The sequence below is a fragment of the Equus asinus genome, chromosome 2 (genome assembly GCF_041296235.1).
Source record: "Equus asinus isolate D_3611 breed Donkey chromosome 2, EquAss-T2T_v2, whole genome shotgun sequence".
Taxonomy (NCBI): Eukaryota; Metazoa; Chordata; class Mammalia; order Perissodactyla; family Equidae; genus Equus; species Equus asinus.
Genome location: NC_091791.1, coordinates 20,900,726 through 20,921,682, shown reverse-complemented (window position 1 = coordinate 20,921,682; position 20,957 = coordinate 20,900,726). Strand labels below are relative to the sequence as shown.

General features: G+C 38.7%; 1 protein-coding gene across 1 annotated transcript in view; it reads left to right on the top strand.

Moving 5' to 3' along the window:
• The first annotated feature begins 7,803 nt into the window (after window positions 1-7,803).
• Window positions 7,804-20,957, top strand: part of SMC3 (structural maintenance of chromosomes 3) — a 33,039-nt gene continuing 19,885 nt past the window's right edge. Inside the window, exons 1-8 of the mRNA XM_014851180.3 lie at window positions 7,804-8,257; window positions 9,287-9,362; window positions 14,319-14,357; window positions 16,186-16,253; window positions 17,629-17,700; window positions 18,083-18,162; window positions 18,443-18,521; window positions 19,905-20,022. Coding sequence (XP_014706666.1) covers window positions 8,243-8,257; window positions 9,287-9,362; window positions 14,319-14,357; window positions 16,186-16,253; window positions 17,629-17,700; window positions 18,083-18,162; window positions 18,443-18,521; window positions 19,905-20,022 — 547 coding nt within the window. The 5' untranslated portion in view covers window positions 7,804-8,242. The remainder of the gene's footprint in view (window positions 8,258-9,286; window positions 9,363-14,318; window positions 14,358-16,185; window positions 16,254-17,628; window positions 17,701-18,082; window positions 18,163-18,442; window positions 18,522-19,904; window positions 20,023-20,957) is intronic.

Here is a 20,957-nt window from a genome sequence, read left to right as displayed (position 1 = left end):
ATGCTACCTCAGTTTGATGACCTCATTTATTAGCTTTATTAGCTAGTATATCTCTGCAAATCACACACTACAGTTTGAGCACTACAATATCAATTATGGCTACAAGACCGAACTCAATACATGAGGAATCATACTTCCAAGTAAAACTGGTACTAATTCTTTTTGTTTTAATTTCTTCAGAATTATTTTCATAGTCACCATTTGTTTTATTATTGCTGCTGCTGTGTGTCAGGAAAAGTATGTCTTATCTTGATTAAAAGAAGTCAAGTGATGTTTATTTTGACACCTATAAATTACAGTTAAATATTATTATGAAAATTTGCTTCCCTAATTTAGCTAATATTTTTTACTTGGTTTTTTTTTTTTTCTGGGAAAGAGTCGCCCTGCGCTAACACCTGTTGCCAATCTTCCTTTTCTTTTTCCTCCCCAAAGCCCCAGTGCACAGTTGTATATTCTAGTTGTAAGTCCTTCTAGTTCTTCTATGTGAGCTGCCGCCACAGCATGGCTACTGACAGATGAGTGGTGTGGTTCTGTGCCCAGGAAGCAAACCCACTCTGCCAAAGCGGAGCACGCCAAACTTTATCCACTAGTCCAACAGGGCTGGCTCTGGCTAATTTTTTTTTTTTTTTTTGAGGAAGATTAGCCCTGAGCTAACATCTTCTGCCAATCCTCCTCTTTTTGCTGAGGAAGACTGGCCCTGAGCTAACGTCTGTGCCCATCTTCCTCTACTTCACACGTGGGATGCCTACCACAGCATGGCTTGCCAAGTTGTGCCATCTCCGTACCCAGGATCCACACTGGTGAACCCCAGGCCGCCGAAGTGGAACGTGCACACTTAACTGCTGCGCCACCAGGCCAACCCCTCTGGCTAATATTTTTAAACTATAAACTTTAAACATAATTTTTTCAAAAGTGTTATATTTAATAAGTAAAAACAACAAATTATAAAAAGAAATAAATGCTTTTATTTTCTCAGATTTTTATATGCATTTGGTTTACAGCTGACCAACTAACCTTAAAATATCACACATGGCAACATGGCCCTACTATATACACAGCTCTCAATACATGTGACTCATAGACAGCACCTGGTATATCCCTTGATCAACAAGGCAAGTTCCCTGATTGTGGATTTGGATGTCAAATTGCTATAAAAGTTGCTAAACATCTGCTCTCAATTCTGCACTGCTCTCCTTGTGAAATGGAAACAAGCAGTTCGTGTGCTGCAGGGATCCATGGAGCTCACACTGAGTCACACCCAGAAGAAGACCTAAGTGGCTTGCCCAAGGTCCACCAGTGAGTAAGCAGTAGGGCACCTTTCTCCTAGTCTAACGCCCTCTTCATTTTTTTCTCTAACTCAGTTTCTTCATTTATTAAGCAGGTTGTTGAGAGGACTAAATGAGATTATCCATGAATTATTTAGCACAGAGTCTGGCATAGGGCAGATGCTATGACTGTTATTATTAACTCACTGTGTAAGGGAGACTGGTACCTCACCAACTAGACTCCCAGCCTTCAGTATCTTCCTCAGGACAGAGTCATGCGGGGAGAAGTCAGTTAACTGGCACCATTCAATGAGCACAGACACCCACCAATGCTCTTGTCTCTCAGTCTTTTCCTCTTGCAGAAGGAGCTTCTATTTGAGATCTTTATCTACAGATCTCTGTTTACACAACTACGGGAATGGTGCTCCCACGAGCTGTGCAGTGACGTCTACACAGTTGTACGTGGTGACATTGTCTAGACCAGCCAGGGCCAAGCCTTGACACTGGTACACAGTCTCCTTCCAGATAGCAAACTCACCAGCTTTCCTCCTCTGGAAGTTATTATGGCGACTATAAAACCAGCTTAGATAATACAATATAATCAGGATCCCACTGACCATCCCTTACCCCTGTAACAAATGAACTCAGGTGGTAACTGTGACTTCAGACATATCGCAGACAGCAGAGATTTTATGTCACGGCCCCCAACTCTTTAGCACAATACCTCCCTGTAGCTAACGTTCACCTGGATATCTGGGCCAGGGCTGTTGAGACCTGTCTAGTTTCCTTCCCTGGGATGCACAAATGCAGGGACGAAGGCAAATCCAGTGCTCTGGGCAACAAAGGGCAAAGTCAGCTGGGTATAAACTTCAAAGTGCTTGAGCATATCTTCCTTCCTTTTTTGCAGAAACATCATTATCACATTTTGTAGGTAACAATCCACAGATGCATACATAAGTCACTATACAATTCCAAGGGACTGCATAATGCACCTTGGAGTGGCCAACATTCAACCTTTAGGAGGGTGAAATCCAGGTGGTGAGGTAAGACGAAAGCATGTGGAAACATTCAAAGACATAGAAGACTAAAGAATAACAACAGAGGGGCCAACCCAGTGGTGCAGCAGTTAAGTTCGCACATTCTGCTTTGGTGGCCCAGAGTTCGCTGGTTCAGGTCCCAGGCATGGACCTATGCAAGCCATGCTGTGGCTGCTGTGGCAGGCATCCCGCATATAAAATAGAGGCAGATGGGCATGGATGTTAGCTCAGGGCCAGTCTTCCTCAGCAAAAAGAGGAGGATTGGCAGAAGATGTTAGCTGTTAGCTCAGGGCTAATCTTCCTCAAAAAAAAAAAAAAAAGGAATAACAAAAGAAAGCCTATACACATGTGCTCAGTGCAGCAGGCTGTTGATGGCTCCGAGCATGTTGACAGACTCTCTCCCCAAGACAGCTGTCTGGTCTTCTGCCTCCATTCTTTCTCTGAGGCTGAGGAAGGCTATGCAGCCAAGTACAGGTCAATTCCCAAGCATGGGGGAGTTAAACCTCCAAGGGCAATTTTCAATGAATGAGACGGGAATTGGCAGATGAATGCCTCAGTCTCTCTGTCCTCTGGTGTGACAATCCTGAGGTATGTTTTACACATCTCCTCAGCAGTTTCCCAGTAGATTGATCCCCAGTGCCCACACAAGTAAAAATTTCAATATTCCAGGTTATTGACTTTTCTTCTCTTCCTATCTCTCTCTTCCCACTCCATCACTTCTGCTCCCTGGGATCGCTTCTTGCCTCCAAATCATTATCTCAGGCTCTGCTTGTGGAGGAAACTAAAATAAGGTCCCTGGGCAGCTGCCAAGTAAGCTAAACATTTCTTCTTCATCTTTTAGCTTAGGGAATGCTCTTTGATTATGAGGACACCTTTCAAACATCAAAAACTTTCATGGAGCCTGTCTTCACCTTCTAGCAGTTATCTTTTTGGTATTATTCTTTTTTTTTCCCTCCCCAAAGCCCCACTGCATAGCTGTATATTCTAGTTGTAAGTCCTTCTAGTTCTTCTTCTTTCTTTCTTTCTTTAAAGATTTTATTTTTCCTTTTTCTCTCCAAAGCCCCCTGGTGCACAGTTGTGTATTTGTAGTTGTGGGTCCTTCTAGTTGTGGCATGCAGGACGCTGCCTCAGCATAGCTTGATGAGCGGTGCCATGTCCGCACCCAGGATTCAAACCGGCGAAACCCTGGGCCACCAAAGTGGAGCACGTGAACTTAACCACTTGGCAACGGGGCCTGCCCCCTTCTAGTTCTTCTGTGTGAGCCGTTGCCATAGCACGGCTACTGACAGACAGGTGGTATGGTTCCACAACCAGGAACTGAACCTGGGCTGCCAAAGCAGTGTGAGCACCAAACTTTAACCACTAGGCCATCAGGGCTGGCTCAAGTATTCATTCTTCATTCATTCAACATGCACTATTCTAAACCCCAATAAAGTACAGAATGGCCAAAGCTACTATGACATCTATAACTCTTTTTGAAGAGATGTATGTACTTGTTTTATTACAATAGCATCTATTGAAAACAATGGTGTTTACAGAGAAAGAAATAAAGATAATTAAAAAAAAATCTTTTCTAAAGATTGGCACCTGAGCTAACATCTGTTGCCAATCTTTCTTTTTTTTCCCAAAGCCCCCCTAGTACATAGTTGTGTATTCTAGCTGTAGGTCCTCCTGGTTGTGCCACGTTGGACGCCACCTCGTATGGCTCAGTGAGTGGTATCATGTCCGTGCCCAGGATCTGAACTGGTGAAACCCTGGGCTGCCCAAGTGGAGCATGTGAACTTAACCACTGGGCCACAGGGCCGGCCCCAAAAATAATTTTTAAATATATAAAAAGGTGCTAAACCTCACTCACAGAAATACAAATTAAATTAAAAGACATTAATATACCATCGTCTACATTTCAGATTTGCAAAGATCAAAAACACTGTGTTGGTGAGGATTTGGGGAATCAGTAATTTAAAAAATTACTATTGGTCTCCTATTATGAGTCTGCCCTGGGCACTGAGTAACTAGCAGTTAACAAAGTAAATAAGAGTTCTTTTTTTCCAGGAACATACATTCCATCGTGGGAGCAGGGGTATACAATAAATGAAAAGGAAACAGAGAGGAAAAGAGACAGAGAGAGAGGGAGAGAGAATGTCAGATAGGGAGTGTGCTTTTAGAAAAACAAAGCAGTGTTATGGTGAGTGACCCGGAGGTAGTGTTCCTTTAGATAGGGGTCGAGAAGACCTTCCTGATAAATGACAATTGAGCAAAAGCCTAAATGAAGTGAGGGGTGAGCCTTGAGGGTATCTGGCAGAAGTGGTCTCCAGGCAGTGTGAAGTGGATCAGGTGAATCCTTTCACAAATATCAGTTATAAGAACTGGACTAAATGTTAGGCAATAGTTTCTTAGATATGACACCAAAACCACTAGCAACCAAAGAAAAATAGATAAATCAGACGACATTAAAATTTAAAATTTGTGTACTTCAAAGGACATTATCCAGAAAGTGAAATTGGAATTAGGAAGAATCTTGGCCCTAAGGCTAAGGTCTTCAAATCTTGCCTATAGCAAAAGCTCTGGTTCTAGAAAAGGTGTGTGGGGAGTACATGAACCTCTTTCTTCCTAGCAAATAATTCACTTTTGCACTTTGTTGCTTTTTCCCCAAAAAAACCTCTTATACTAAATTTGGTGATTTTCTATTTAATACCTTTTAAATTGTAAAAGATCATTTTAAAATATCAATTAAATTGGAAAATTTATCATCATACCTTATTGTTAAAGAATATAATTTTGTGTTTAATTCTGCAGTGATACAGTTACTATAGAATGCAAAGTTGGGAATTTGGAACATGGCATATTTGGTTCCATGCCAAAATGTGAATTTCTCCACTAATCTAAATAGCTAAAGCTTTGTGTACAGATAACATAAACATGAGATTTCAGTAGCATATTTGCAATTATAACGTATTTTAATTACACACATTACCAATGTCTTTTATGAAATGGTTCTAGAAAGACCCAGATAATCTGTATACTATATAAATCTGCACATTGTCTAAATCTGGTTATATATTAAAGATTCATAGTTGAAAATTTTTCTTTTTTTTTTCAGCTTTACTAAGATATATTTCACAGACAATAAAATTCACTCATTTAAAGTTCAGTGGTTTTTACTATGTTCAAAAAGTTGTACAATTATCATTATAATCTAATTTTAGACATGAGTGATATATATAAGCTGTTTGTTGTCTTTTCCCAGGGACTTGCTGGATGTGAGCTTGGTTATAAACTATGAACAAAAATAGCTAACATTATCTCTTGTATAAGTTGTTTTACATAAATCACCTCAATTTATTTGCACAGAAGTTTTAGTAGGTATCATTATAATCCCCATTTTATAGATGAAGAAATAGAGGTTCCAAGAGGTTCTCCTCCAGGTCATATAATCAGCAAATGATAGAGCTGGAATGTGATATGGGACTCACAAAGTCAAGCCCTCAGCCTACTCACGCATGACTCTTGGTCCAAGCAGACCTCTGTCTGCATCTCTGCTGCCTGGAAGGGCAGAGAGTGGTCCCATTTTAATCATAGGAAAACTAAGGTCATTCAGTAAGATGGAATTGGCAGAAGATCCTGGGGTTTCCAACCCAATGTGGAATAATAAGCACCCTTGTTCCTTACTACACCATAGTGAGAAAAATGCAAGGGAGACCATACTCATGATAACACTTTGAAGTTGGTAAAGAGCTACACAAATATAAGGGATTATGATTGTTGTGTGTCTATGCTTTCGGTATTTAACAGAGTTCATTCTTCAAGAGATCTACAATTAGTGCCTCTTTTTGTTTTGTTTTCTTTTTTTCCACTTCAGTATGTCTGAGGATCATGTTGAATCAACCTAAGGTGGAGTTGAGGGAGAAAAAGTAAAAACACTGAAGGATGTGATGCTATGTGTTGTTAATGGGATGTTTTGATGTAAAAAAAAAAAAAAGCCTGCAGTTTTCATTTGCTTTCTTGTGAGCAAGTAGGCATTGTGTAGTTCTCTGCTTTACGGTGTTGATTTCATTTGGGAATGTCCCTTGGCCCCCGGATAGTGCAGGGGTTTGATGAACCTTTCCTTCCTGCAAAGGAGATCCACGTCATCTACTGTTAAATGCTTCCCAGATGAGAATGATGCTGCCATGGGGATGGGAGGTGGGTAGAATGGGGTCATGGGGAGCCTTTAAATACCAGTAGCTGGCATCAATGAGCCAGGCATTGTGGTAACTACTTTCCTTTCCTGGATTTTTCATTCATAAGTATTTATTGAGTACTTTCTAGGAACGAGTCACTAAAGAAACAGCAAGAACAAGATAAAGTCCCTTCTCTCTTGGATTTATATTGTAGTAGACAGACAATAAATACATAAATGTAAATAAGACAAGCATGTTAAATTCTCAAAATCACCTTTTTATATTTTAAGTTTTCACTGATCTCTATTTTTTCTGCCTGTGTAAATTATATAAACTAATTGTCTAAGATTCATTTAATATGGAAAAGTCTAAGGAAGTAAAAATCTCATTACTGTGAAGATCATCATAAACGTTTTGATGACCATCGTTTCATCTATATAGCTATGTAATTTAGGTAAATAGGATTATTTTACACATCCTGTTTTTAATTCTAACCATGAAGTAGTTTTATCACTCTCATTTTATAGATAAGGAAATGGACGCGTAAAACTTTAAATATTAATATATGCCCACAATCCCGCAGTTAGACACTATAGCGACACTAAGCCTGGAGAAATGTTTAAACAGATTTTCTTTTTAAGCCAAGGGCTGGACAGGATTTAACTGGGGCTTGATAAAGAACTCTGCCAGCCCCAAGGGGTGCTGACAGGGATGAAGTTAGGTTATTAAAAATAGTTCAATCTAGAAATAATTAGGGCTGGAATTGCCCATGGCAGCGGGAGGGGCAGGGAGGACCCACCGACTTGAGTGGCTATTGAGCAGCAGATAATTTTACAGCAGCCCAGGGATCCAATTTCTAACCAAGTAATTTTCCCCTAAAACCGATACGGATCAGATACATGTAGTGTTGCCACTAGAACCTAACGTCTTTTAGATTGTTTTTTTTTTTTAAAAAAAAGCTTTTAATTTTAGTTAAATCTCTTTTTGTTGCAATTGTCCAAGTCTGCCTAGATTTATAGCAAATGGCAGAGCAGGAACAGCCCCCGGGGTATTATCCCGTAATTGAAACAAATTTTCGAGCCTTAAGTCCCTTAGGGGCTGTCCTGCGAATGGGCGGTCTGGAGCCAGTGGGGGTACGTTCTAAATTTATAAAAGCCCCTAGAGCGATAGAGAATAATGGAGCAGCAGGGATTCCGCACACTGAACGCCAGCAGTCACTAGCATTCCGCGGGGTCGGGACCAGGCGCCACCCGAGCGTGGGGGGGGGGGCAGAGGGGGAGGACGGCGGCCCGCGTCTTTATATAGCCCGAGACCACGTGGGCAGCGGCCCGCCCCGCTACTGGCTCTCTGACTCTCACTCTCGGCTTTGGCGCCAACCTGTCCCCCCTTCTGGACGCAACCATTGGCTCCGCGCTCGGAGAGAATGCGGGCCAATCTCACAATCGAGGCCTTTCCGAGTGAAGCTTCTGAGGAAATCTCAGGAAAGATTCAACGACAAATTGCAGAATCAAATGAAATTCACCTAAGGACGCCGTAGAAGCTCCTTTTGCCAAAAAGAAAGAGCAGACCTGACCCTGACTCCCCCTACGCTCTGTGGGGGCCGCGAGGGTAGTTCCGTCCGAGCGCGGACTCCGCCTCCACGGGCGCCGCCATTTTGTTTGGCTGGAGGGGAGCAAGCGGCCCTTGGGGGGAGGGGTCCCGTCGGCGCCTTACCTGGCCCTGCGGCCGCGCCAGTGCTTCTCGAGGGGGAGGCCTTCTTCCCGGCTAGGGGCGCGGAGCCATGTACATAAAGCAGGTGAGGCCCCTGCGTCCCTCTCCCCTCACGGGCCCGTGAGGACCGCTCCTTGTGGCGGGGGGGGGGGGGTTGCGGCGCGCCCCGCGGCTTCACCCCTCTGCACGCAGGGTGGACCGGGTTGGAGGCAGGGGGTAGGCCCCGCGAGCGCGGGGGCCGCTGAGACTTGGGGTGCTCCTCTGCAGCGCGGGCCTCCCCGCAGGGCGCGCGTCTGAGGGAGGCGGGAGTTCCGAGGGGTGCGGAGCGGCGCGCGGGGCGGGCCTTTCGGAGGGACCAGGCCTTCCCGGCTGGGCTGGGGGCGGGAGAGGCCGGGGGGCGGGCCGGCGAGAAGCTGGGTCCCTGCAGGAGTGGTCCTGCGGGGAGAGCCCCGCGGGGGTCTTTGGCGCGGGGTGTGCGCAGAGGTGGGCGCCCCGGGGGCCACAGGCTGGGGTGTCAGTCTAACCGGGGGCTGGCCGTGCCCTGCATTCCCGGGAGAAGGGCAGGGCATCCTCCTCTGCAGAGCGGGTAGCGCCTCCTGGTTCCGTTGTTGACTTCTGTCAAAATGGGCTTCCCGCGCCGGAGTCCGCGGCCAGGACGAGCTCGTTCCACCCTTTGGGGAAAGTGTCTCTGTTGGAGATGTTGGGCTCTCCTCCTTTCTTGGGACGTGTGCTCTTTGGGGCTGGGGGGTGTCCCCCTGAAAGGAGCACCCACCGCTCCTGGAGGCAGGAAAGCTGAGGCCAGCCTTTTACTCCAGCCCCGGGATGTTTCATGGTCCAGCCAGCCCTTACAGTGGACTGGGTTTTCCTAGTTCCTTAGCGGGTTACTGATTATAACTCGTAAAAAAACAGCACTGGCAGTGGTTACTGATGAAGGGACTGTTTTTAGGAGATTTTTAATCACCACTTTCCAAAATGAGTTTTTCTTATGTGAAATTGAGAAAGTTTTATACCTTGCATTAACTGAGAAACCAAGAAAGGGAAGACGTGCAAAAGAAAGATGTTGGTTTAGACATTTCTTTGTGTGTGTTCTGAAAAATATCTTTTTGTTTATTAGGTTATTATCCAGGGTTTTCGAAGTTATAGAGATCAAACAATTGTAGATCCCTTCAGTTCAAAACATAATGTTATTGGTAAGTGTTCATGGTTTACTAGATCAGATTTATATCTATACAGCCATTTAAATTTTGTCTGTATCTAGGTTGAAGGAGACAAGAATTGTCTTATTGTTACATAAATTTATATGTTTTTTTCTAGATGGAATAACTTAATGTCTTGACTGCACTGAATGAATTGCTTATTTTATACATTCAGAATACTTGGATGAGACAATCATAAGTTACTCGTTTTTATTTGGATAGCCTTGTATGTGTGTGGTGTGTTTTAATAGCTTTAAGTTTATAATGAGTGACACTAAATTTAGCATTTGAGCTCTTCTGTTCTTGATAAGTCATTTCCTAGTTAAAATGCTCGCTCTTGCCTTATTTCAAAGATGACTAATCTTTACTCACAAATTAGATTGCTCTTAGATTTTTTTTTCCTGTCAGAATGTCTAAGGACAGACCTTGCAGCTTGGAGAGAAGAGCATAAACTTCGGAGCCTAATAGAGTAGAGTTCAAATACCAGTTTTGGCATATATTCTATTTTAAACTTTCCTCCCTGAGGGGCTTCAGTTTTCTCAGTTGTAAAGAGGAGATAATGACACCCATCCCATAGGGCTGTTGGGAAGATTAAATGAGAAAGCAAATGTGTGAGGATAAGGGGCTAATGGTTGATTACCCTACAATACAGTGTTTAGTCTGTTGGTTCTTCGGATGATAATCCATTTTGCTCACACAGCCAATGGAAGTGTTTGCTGACATTCTGCTGAATTTTTAGAGGATAGATGAAACCAGTGCTTCTAGACACCAGAAAAACATGGAATATATTATTGACATAGTTAGACTTCTGCTACACAGTGTCCTCCTTAACAGGTATATTGGTATATTAATCTGCTAGGTCTACTGTAACAAAATATCATAGACTGAGTGGCTTAAACAACAGGGTTATTTCTCAGTTCTAAAGCCCACAATCAGGATGTCCACATGGTCAGATTCTAGATTCCATCTCAATCATGCTTACATGGCCTTTGCTTTAGTGTCTCTTTATAGAGCACTAATTGTGAGGACCCCATTTTCTCCCCAAGGCCCCCATTTCCAAAAAGCATCACATTGGGCATTAGGACCTCAATATAAGAATTTGATAGGGACCCGATTTAGTCCATAGTATGGGATGAGGTCGGATTCCTACAGAAATCAGAAAAGGGTGAACACTGAATGCTGATGTTCCCAGACAACCTTGGAGAATCATCCTGTATTTTGAAATATATAAAATACTGAATAATAAATAATTAATTTAAAAAATAGAGGGCGAGAAAAAAATCTGCCCTCAGGACATCACTTGCAACCTTCTAGTTTGGGAATAAAGAAAACATACTTTTTGCTCCTGCTGTACCAACTGAAGAATTGTTAATTGAATTGGTGTGCCGTAAAGGTTGCTTGATTGTACTGGGATTTTACTTATGTTTTGTTTATAAGTGTCTTCTGATTTTCATCAATCAGAAAATCTTTAGAAACGGAGAAAAATGAATAATTACTAGATGTATATTATTTCTTACAAGTTAAAAGTAGATAAATAAGTCAATTGTATAATTGTATAAATGAGCTGTAAAATGATGACCATTATTACCTGGGATGATTGAATTATGTCTGTAGGGCTTCAAGTATTTTTGTTTTGGCTATTATCAGACAACCGTTTTACTATTTCGGTTGCAACATTAGGATTAATAGTCACAGTTACAAAGGAAATGATGTTAGTGTTGTTTCTTTTGTTTATTTTAACTGAAAAACAAAACATAATATGGCTTTGTTGGTTTAATATGTTTTAAAAACAGGTACTTTAATATTGTAAAAAAAGACCAAAAGTAGTATAGACTGCAATTGACCCTAAAAATATCCTGTGAAAGCAGACCACTTCGATTGTGTAATGATTTTTCCCTTAAAAAAACAAGATTTGAAGGCAAATATCTGTTGTGCTGATTGGACATTTGAATGATGTTTGAATGAACCAAGCATATACCTTTTTAAGGTTACCTTTTTTCTAGCTTTGTAACAAAAGAAATATATGTTACTTATAGAACTTTATGGAAAAGCTAAAAACTAATCCTTCTACCCAGAGATCGCTATTCTTAACGGTTTATGCTTGTATTAGCCCTGGTTTCCCAGAAAAACGAGCCTGAGGTCTGCCTAGCTGCTAAGGCTTTAATGGGAAGGTGCAGTCTGAGGATAAGAGTGAAGGGGGAGCTAGTCATAGCTTCATGAAGAAGACACAGCTGGTTTGCGGTCATGTTGGATAATTTCCAGACAGACTTGCGAACCCACCATCCCTTGGAAAGGTCAGGTGGGAGAGGAATGGAGAGGGTTTTGTCTGCTGGCTCCTGTCTCTCATTAGTCAGAATTTACCACATAGGGCATTAATTCCCCCATTCTTTTGGATTGTGTTACTCTGGGGACTAACCCCCCCGAAGAAGTTGGGGAACTATAGCCTCCTTGGTGTTTTCACAGAACTGACCTGAATGCACCCCCAGAGTAGGCTCAAACAACCTGAGATGTAGGGAGACTGAGCCTCTCTTACCAGGCAGTCAAGGCCTGGGTCAGGATAGGTGAATCTGGGGGTGCATATGAACTGTCTACCTCAGTACACCTCCAGTGTTTGTATACATCTATATAAGTATGTCTTTTTAAATAAAAATGGGTTTGTAGTGTAATCTGTTGGTAATTTGCTAGTTTTTTCTCCTTCAGAATAAACTTGAATCTTTATCAGTAAATATTCAACATCTTTAAAATTGCTCTATGCTCCACTTTATGGGTAGGAGTAATTCTTAAAGAGAAATGTAAAATTTTTCAGTTATGAATGGATTATGGTTTGAAGTATTTATGTAATTCTTTTGAGAAATTACCTTTTTAAACTTTTGTTTAGAGATAATTTCAAATTTACAGAAAAGTTGCTTGAATAAGAACAGTACAGAGAATACTCATATATCCTATACCCGGATCTACCTATTAACATTTTCTCCATTTGCTTTATCATTTGCACTCACTCTCACAGGTTTTTTTTCTTGGAGTAAGTTATGTACATCAAGGTTCTTTACCTCTCACTTCAATGTGTACTTTCTAAGAGTAGGGATAGTCTTTTTCATAATCACAATACAGTTATCAACTTAAGTAAATATAATGATAATCTGCTGCTCATTTTCCAGTTATGTTGATTGACCCAGAAATGTTCTTTATAGCATTCTTTCCCCTTCCAGTACAGGATCTAATTTAGGATCAGGTACTGCATTTAGTTGTCATTTCTCTTTAGTCCCCTGAATCTGGATCATTTCCACAGCCTTCATCTTTTATATTGTTGTTTTTGAAAAATATTACATAAATGATGTCTCCTTCTCAGGGTGTTATATCTGGAGACACATGAGGTCCATCTCCCTCTTATTGATGATGTTACTGTTTTTGCTTACCTTGTGTTGATTATTCTGTATAATTATTTTTCTGGGAAATATTGTACAGGTTTAATCAGCAAATTCAATTTTTCACTTATTTTAGGAAAGTTGTCTTTTGTTATAATTTTGAAAATACTCTGTCTCATTTGTTTTTCCTTTTTTCTTCTTCTTCTCCCCAAAGTCCCCCAGTACATAGTTGTGTATTCTAGTTGTGAGTGTCTCTGGTTGTGCTATGTGGGATGCCACCTCACCGTGGCCTGATGAGCGGTGCCATGTCCACACCCAGGATCAGGACCAGCGAAACCCTGGGCTGCCTAAGCAGAGCGTGAGAACTTAACCACTTGGCCACGGGGCTGTCCCCAGTTTTGTTTTCTTAATTCAGTGATACTAATTATGCATATATTGGAGATAATGATGTTACTTTTGAGCACCCAGTCAAGGTGGTGTCCAGTTTTTCCACTGTGTTTAGTGTTTTTTTCTTTGCGACTAATAAATAATACGGGGATGGGGGACACTTCTGGATCATGAAAATATTGTGCTCCTTGTCAGAATTTCCCCCTAGAATTAGCATCCATTGATAATTCTTACCTTTATTCTGATGGTTGCAAAATGACGATTTTCCATTTCCAGCACTCCTTTCACATTAACCATTTGGTATTCTACTGTAAGCAAGAGCCGTCCCTCCCTAGCTATTTCTTTATCTTCTTATTATCAGTGTGGACTTCTGAATTATTACCCCCCAGCACTCATTTAAGTTCACCTAATTATTTTGGTGCTCAAATTGTCCTAGATTTAGCCAATGGAAGCCTACTTCAAGCTGGCCTCTGTGTCTATTATATTCCATTTTTTAAAGGTACTTCATTACTTTCTGGCATAAGAAACTCTCTCTTTAGGATTTACTTTGCGTTGAAGGTGGTAACTCGGGCTAATATGTTCAGGATATTTTCGTCAAGATTGAGAGAAATTGGCATAGTTATTCATGACTCTGAATGATGAAAATTTTGCTAAATTGCTTATTTCTGAATTTAGTAGTAAAAACAAGTGCCTTATGGTTGTCTATACTTTTGTGATTCTTGAGAATACACATGATATTTAGGGCTGATCGTAAGCAGTTTAACATGCGAATAGGTTGAGAATTTAAAATGGTTGTTAAGTATTTAAACTTTTAGCAATATGTAAATCTTTAAATTGTTCAAAATACTTTTATATACAATTAAGATAGAATTGTATGTTCATTGTTTTATGATTATAAATTATGAAAGCCAGCTAGTATAATTATTCCTTTTAATTTTAAACTATTGGGAAAGAGCAAAAGAATCAACATGAAATAAATTTCTTTAAGAAAAAAAACTATCTGAAGTCTACCAAAATTGCACTCACTTGGTGATTAAGGCTGTTTATTGCTTTCCTTTGTTCACTGTTCTGTTGTATTTAATTTCAAATATTAAGGTACGTTAGAAAATTGGATTTATGCATTTTCAGATACTTTCAGTAAAGCTTTAATTTTATTGGTTTTTATACAGAATAACATGTACTTTTTGAAATTTTGTAGTGGGCCGAAATGGATCTGGAAAAAGTAACTTTTTTTATGGTAGGTATTGTTTTTTGAATTCTAAATATATTAAGACCCAGGTAGTTCATTTAAAAAGTTGATTTTTGGAGGTTATGTTTGCATGAAATTCAATAAATAATTCTTTATACAGGGGTGCAGGTTAGTGTAGAGGGTTTAGAATATAAGCATCTGAGTTCTGTATACCTAGTGATTAATTAGCTGTATGAGACTGGGCAAAACACTTAACCTCTCAAATTACTCTTTACTTCAAAAATGGAGATGGTTGCCCTGCCTGCCTTAGATGGATTGTGAGAAACAAATGAGACATTTTTATGGAAGTGCTTTTTAGACTTGAGTGAAGTATATAAATGTTGCAAATCCACATATATGTAAGTATATAAATGCAGAACAGTTAACATTGTTTTGGAAAATGGCTTATTCTGTTTCATCTTTAAGAAGATGTTTTCTAAACCAATTATATTTATAAAGGATAGAAGGCTATAAAAACTTTATAGGCTAAGCAAAGACTACTTTCAGCTTGAAGATAGTAAATAGAGCTTCGAAAAGTCTCTCTAAAGATAAAATGCATTGTTAACAAATCCTTTGGAGAGAAAAAACTTTTTAACAGAATTGGATTGTACAAGGAGTAAGTTGAAAAAATTTTGAGCCTCTTGGTTAGTAGCACTTGAGGAAATGGAGGTTTTAGTAAGAGCAAAGTTCTCTATCCCTTCTGAGCTCACAAATCTAAAGGGTACTCTATATCCCGTCAGTGGTTGTAGTTTGGTGATGGTGAGAGAATAGGATGGGAGTGGAAGTGAGTATTTAATAATCTCCAGGGTGGTGAAGGCAGTTCGAATTCATCCCCCTGAAGGTGAGTATAAAAGACAACCAATCCCCACCTCCATTCTCAGTATATACATTCTTACATGCACACTCTTTTATTTTATTTATTGATTTTTTAAAGGTAGAGGAGGGTGAATTGGGGTGGATTGCTCCTCTGTTTTTTTAGGTATGGTTTTGGTGAGTACGATTGGACCTGAACTAACATCTGTTGCCCATCTTCCTCTTTTTTTTTCCTTCCCAAAGCCTCAGTACGTAGTTGTATATCCTAGTTGTAAGTCCTTCCAGTTCTTCTATGTGGGATTCCGCCATACCATGGCTTGATGAGTGGTGTGTAGGTCCATGCCCAGGATCCGAACCGGTGAACCCCAGGCCACTGAAGTGGAGTGCACGAACTTAACCACTGTACCTCTGGGCTGGCCCCACACTCACTCTTTTTAGAATGTCAAAGGTCTCTTGGGTGGACGGGAGCAGGACAGCTGAGTAAAGAGTTCCATTTCTAGGGCAGGGTGGTCCAGTGAGGTGTTCTGTTTGGAAGTAGGAATGGCTTCTTGCAGAAGATAAGGACAGTGCAAGCAATGCAGTAGAAGATGGGAATATGAAACATTTCCTTGTATTTCCCACTTAGCTCTATTTCTTTCGATAAGTACTTTAATTTATGTCATTTATGTCCGGTGGGTAAATGCAAATGTAGTCTTAACCTCACTAGTCAGTGTATACTTTGCTCAAGAGGTAGACCTTAGTTCTGCTTGTCTCTTCCTGTACCTCAGTGTTTTTATTTTCTTACCTTAAATCTTTCACTGAAAACTTCTTAATATTTTTTATTTTATATTATCATTTTCTAGCTAATTACTCTGATGTACAGGCAAATTTTCTGCATTCCTTTTGTCTATATGAAACAGGTAATCCACTTTATCTGCATTGTTCATTACCTGATATGCTGTATTCTATGAAGATAAAGAAAGCTATGAATAAGGCATAAATCCTTTTTTAGACTGGACTAACAGTTACATTTTTCTATTTTTAGCAATTCAGTTTGTTCTCAGTGATGAGTTTAGTCATCTTCGTCCAGAACAGCGATTGGCTTTGTTGCATGTGAGTGAGACTGCTTTGAGACAATTTGCTATTATATATTTTTAAAAATACATTGTCAATCCTGATAAACAGAATCATTTGTTCAAGTTTCAGATCCTTTGTGAACATGACAATCAGTCTCTTAAGCGAGTTTTTCTGCTGTGAAATTTAGCCTACTATATTTAATGCAGAATTAAAGGCCTAATTTTTACATAATGATAAGAAAATTGTAGGATTTGCCTAAAGATGGATATATCTTCCATATAAATTCTTTATTAAGGGTATGGTCTGATAAGGGTCTGGAAGCAAGTTTGTCGAGGAGAAATAAGAGTTTGAGATTGAGGGTTAGGAATTTTGAGACTCAGAACCACAAGTTAATTGGGAGCATTGAAAAGCAACCATTGCAAATTAACGACATACAAGTTGTTATTTTTAGCCATATTTGTACTTAAATGGTAACATTTTCTAATGAGAGGTGGTATATTTATAGTAATGAAAATTGTTAGAATTTTTCATTAGATAATTATGAATAATGAACCAAAGTAATTTTAAGATAAAAATTATAAAAGACAATTATAAAATGGTATAGTTTATCTTTCTGGTTTGAATATGCTTATAATTAATTTTAAGACCAGAAAGCAAGATTTTCAATGTATCTCAACAGTCTCATACTTAGGAAGTTTTTTTTTTAACCATTACCTTTCTTTCCATTCTTAATTTGGAATTTTTAGCCAAGTAATCAAGACTGATTCCCTACAGAAAAATCGCTTTTTAGGTTTCTGAGGTGGGCATTAAAAAAATAACCTCTTTAGGCATCATTTTTTGTTGTATTGAACCATTACATAATAACAGTTTCCAGAATCTGGAAATTATCTGGACTTGGTATGTAATTGGTTAGGTCATAAATTGGTCCACATATGACACATGTTAAATGTGTTTTCATAGCAGATTTAAAACTACATAGAATGTCTCAAATGTTAAAAAGAAAAAACCAGAGTTCCAGTAATTATAAGATGATTTGTTAAGGTTCCTTTCCAGCATTAAGATGAGTTTATAAGAGAAAAGCGTCAAAGTGTTTTAGGTATTAGTAAATAGGTAGAATTAGGTGGCTATGTTTCTTGTGCTCTAGTAAAGTGGTCTTCAGAGCAAGACTTGAGTATGTCTAACTCTGATGTCTCTTGCATAATTCTCATTTTTTAATTCAGAATCAAAAGCTGTTTGGTTAAGAAGTATTATCCTAATCCATGTCTTTGCTGTTTTGGCAAAAAAGATATGTATTAGTCTGATTAAAGTTTTTGTTTATTGAGTCAGGCTTCTTACCATGCCCTAAACTTTAACATTATTTAAAGAATATGAAAATAGCACTTAAATGACATTTATTTTTCTCATGTTTTAGGAGGGTACTGGTCCTCGTGTTATTTCTGCTTTTGTGGAGATTATTTTTGACAATTCGGACAACCGGTTGCCAGTGAGTAACTGCTTTTTCTTTTCCATAATAATGTGGAGAATTTTATTGATGCAGCTGATTTTTTTCATGCTTTGAAACATTTATTTATAGCTGTAGTTAAGCTTTTATAATTTAATTTGTGCTTAAAATAACTACAGTTTACATAGTAATTTTGTCTTAAAATTATAATGAACTTTCTGGTAAACAAATGGGGATGTGCAAACTGTTATAAAAAAATGTCTTTGTCATAAGAATTGAGTATTCATAGCATATCATTCATAGCATAATGAGATAATTGAAATTTCAAAATAGTTGTTATGGTTAAGGACTCTAAAATGACCTCATTAAAAAGTTTTCCACTTTTACTATGAAATTAACTTTGGGCTTTTCCATTTTTTCTTAGATCGATAAAGAGGAAGTTTCACTTCGAAGAGTTATTGGTGCCAAAAAGGATCAGTATTTCTTAGACAAGAAAATGGTCACGTAAGCATTTTTCTTTACGTTTATAACTTCTTTACAAAAGGGTGAAAGTGTTCTTTTACTTGCCTCAAATGTGACGCATATTTGTCTCTTGTTCAACAAACCAGTACTTACATCATAAACATAAGAATCAGAAGATTCTCTGAGGCTGATACAACAGGTGGTTTAATGACTGTTCTGCACTCTCTCATGCTCCTTAACCCAGGAGTTAGTCTCTTCATTTTTTTGCTTATTTGTTGGATTGTTACTTACCTGAAAAAAAATTTTCCGTCTTTATTAACAGGAAAAATGATGTGATGAATCTCCTTGAAAGTGCTGGTTTTTCTCGAAGCAATCCTTATTATATTGTTAAACAAGGAAAGGTAAAAAAATTGTATGTCGCTTTTTTATAGAATTTGTTTTTTGAGTATATTCACTTGAATGATGAGTTTGATTTAATGATTCTAGTAGTTAAGTTGAAGCGCAAATGGACCTTTTTGCCTTGGTTTATTTTTTATGGAAGTTAGTGTTACCTTTTATATGGCCATCAAGTACAAAATAGAGCCGTCACATAATGGGATAGAGGTGTTTCCTCAGAGGTGTTTAAAATGGCTCTTGTTTTGTTGGTGACCTGTATCACTAAGGTGCACTGTGCTGGAAGACATTTTTGGTTTGTGAAAGTTACAATGATCACATTTAAGAATAATAGAAATTCTATAAAAATCACATTTGAAAAAATTGCTTGTGAAAATTAATACTCTATAGTAGTCAGTATATCACAATTAAAATGCTAAAAAGGTTTTATTACCGGAAATCTACTATAACGCTATATGTTATTTTCCTTTTTAGAGATTATATTTTTTATAGTTTTTAGTAGCTTTATACTTTAGCTGATTATTGTACTGTTTCCTTATATACTTTAAACTAGGTCTGATGTAACTTTTTTTCTTACAGTGTACCCTGCAGTGTCCTAATAGTTTTCAGTAGTGTTTTTTTGGCCTGGGGGAAAATTCTTTAAAAATGTCACTTATTTTGTATTGGAGGCTTTTTTTAGATATGTGTTGTAAAGTGAGCACGCAGAAGAAGCCATTAGGAAGAGTATGGCATTTCACTATTAGGAAATGAGGTACCAGAAGAACAGTCTTTTGAAAAGACTGTCTTTATAAGAGAGAAATTACTTTAAAAGGGGACTGATTTGAAAAAGCGGTCATCTGGGTCTTCCCTCCATACATACAGTATAGGCCCCTTCATTTCAGTTTCTGCTCATATGTCATTTCATATAAGCCATTCATGACTGCCTCATCTAAAAGAGCATTGCCTTCACCCCAATCCTATATGCTTTATTTTTGTCTATTTTTAAAGCATGCTATTTTGTTTATACTTTTAACAGTATCATAGATTTTTAAAAAATGTAAGATGATAGTTTCCTTTTGTAAAACTACCTTGTTTTTTTAGAATGTACTTCATCTTTTATACCTTATCATATTACCTAAGAAAAAATGGTGGTGGGATATTCTTTCTTCATTTGTAATTTCGAGAATCTTATTCGTAAATTAGATTTATGAACCTATCAATTCTTTTTGGATTTTCGTTTGGTAAATTTCATTTAAGTAAAGGAGATAGCAGGTATCTAGGTATATATACTAACAAATTACAATGGCGAACTCATACTCTATGTAAAACTTAGCAGGTGAATACTCTTTCAAGGTAAAGTTCTTAAAGAGCAGTCTGTAACTGTGTAATAATTATTTTTCTAAAATTTTTAGATCAACCAGATGGCGACAGCACCAGATTCTCAGAGACTAAAGCTATTAAGAGAAGTGGCTGGTACTAGAGTATATGATGAACGAAAAGAAGAAAGCATCTCTTTAATGAAAGAAACAGGTAAAATAAATGTGAGATTCTACCTTAGTTCTTTTTGTTGTGAACTTTTTATTGTGTTAAGATAGTTGAAAGGAGTCGTATCTGTTCTCAGGTATATATTCTATGATAATTTGCCTGTGTACTGAAAGGAGAGAAAATTAGTTTGAGGCAGTTTAAGGTTTGAGATTTCCAATAATTTCTCTCTTTGAATAAAGAATTGCTACTGTGAGATAATAGTGCCTTTGTAGGTCGTCTGCTTTGTGCCTCTGACATCCTCGTCATTGTTAGTGAGGATAACAAATTTGGATGCATTCCTCAAAAAAAAGGTACAGGAGTGTCAGTTGGCGTTAGATTTTAAGTTGTTCTGGAGCAAGTAAATGTAAAACTTTGAACTTAGAATATTCATTAGTACATTTATTATGGAAACCCTGCTTTGCGTTTCAAGTGCTTTGTCCTGTCATGACTTAGAGTCAGACAGTCCTGTGTTCAAAATCTAACTAATAATTAACTGACATTGTGACTTTAGACTTTTATCTCTCTAGCCCAAAGCTTCCCCATCAGTAAATTCCTATTTCATAGCTTGTGGTGGTGGATAGAGGAGGAGCAAAGTAGCGCCATGATTGGAATATAGTAGGTATTCAATATATGGCAGCTACGGATAATGCTATTATGAAAATTGAGAATCAGTGACACTAATGATAGTAGGGTTTTTTTTTTTTTTAGTTCTTTTTGTTGTTGTTGAGGAAGATTCACCCTGAGCTAACATCTGCTGCCAACCTTCCTCTTTTTGCTGAGGAAGACTGGCCCTGAGCTAACATCCATGCCCATCTTCCTCTACTTCGTATGTGGGATGCCTGCCACAGCATGGCTTGACAAGCAGTGCGTAGGTCCGCACCTGGGATCCAAACCAGTGAACTCTGGGCCGCCGAAGCAGAACGTGCGAACTTAACTGCTGC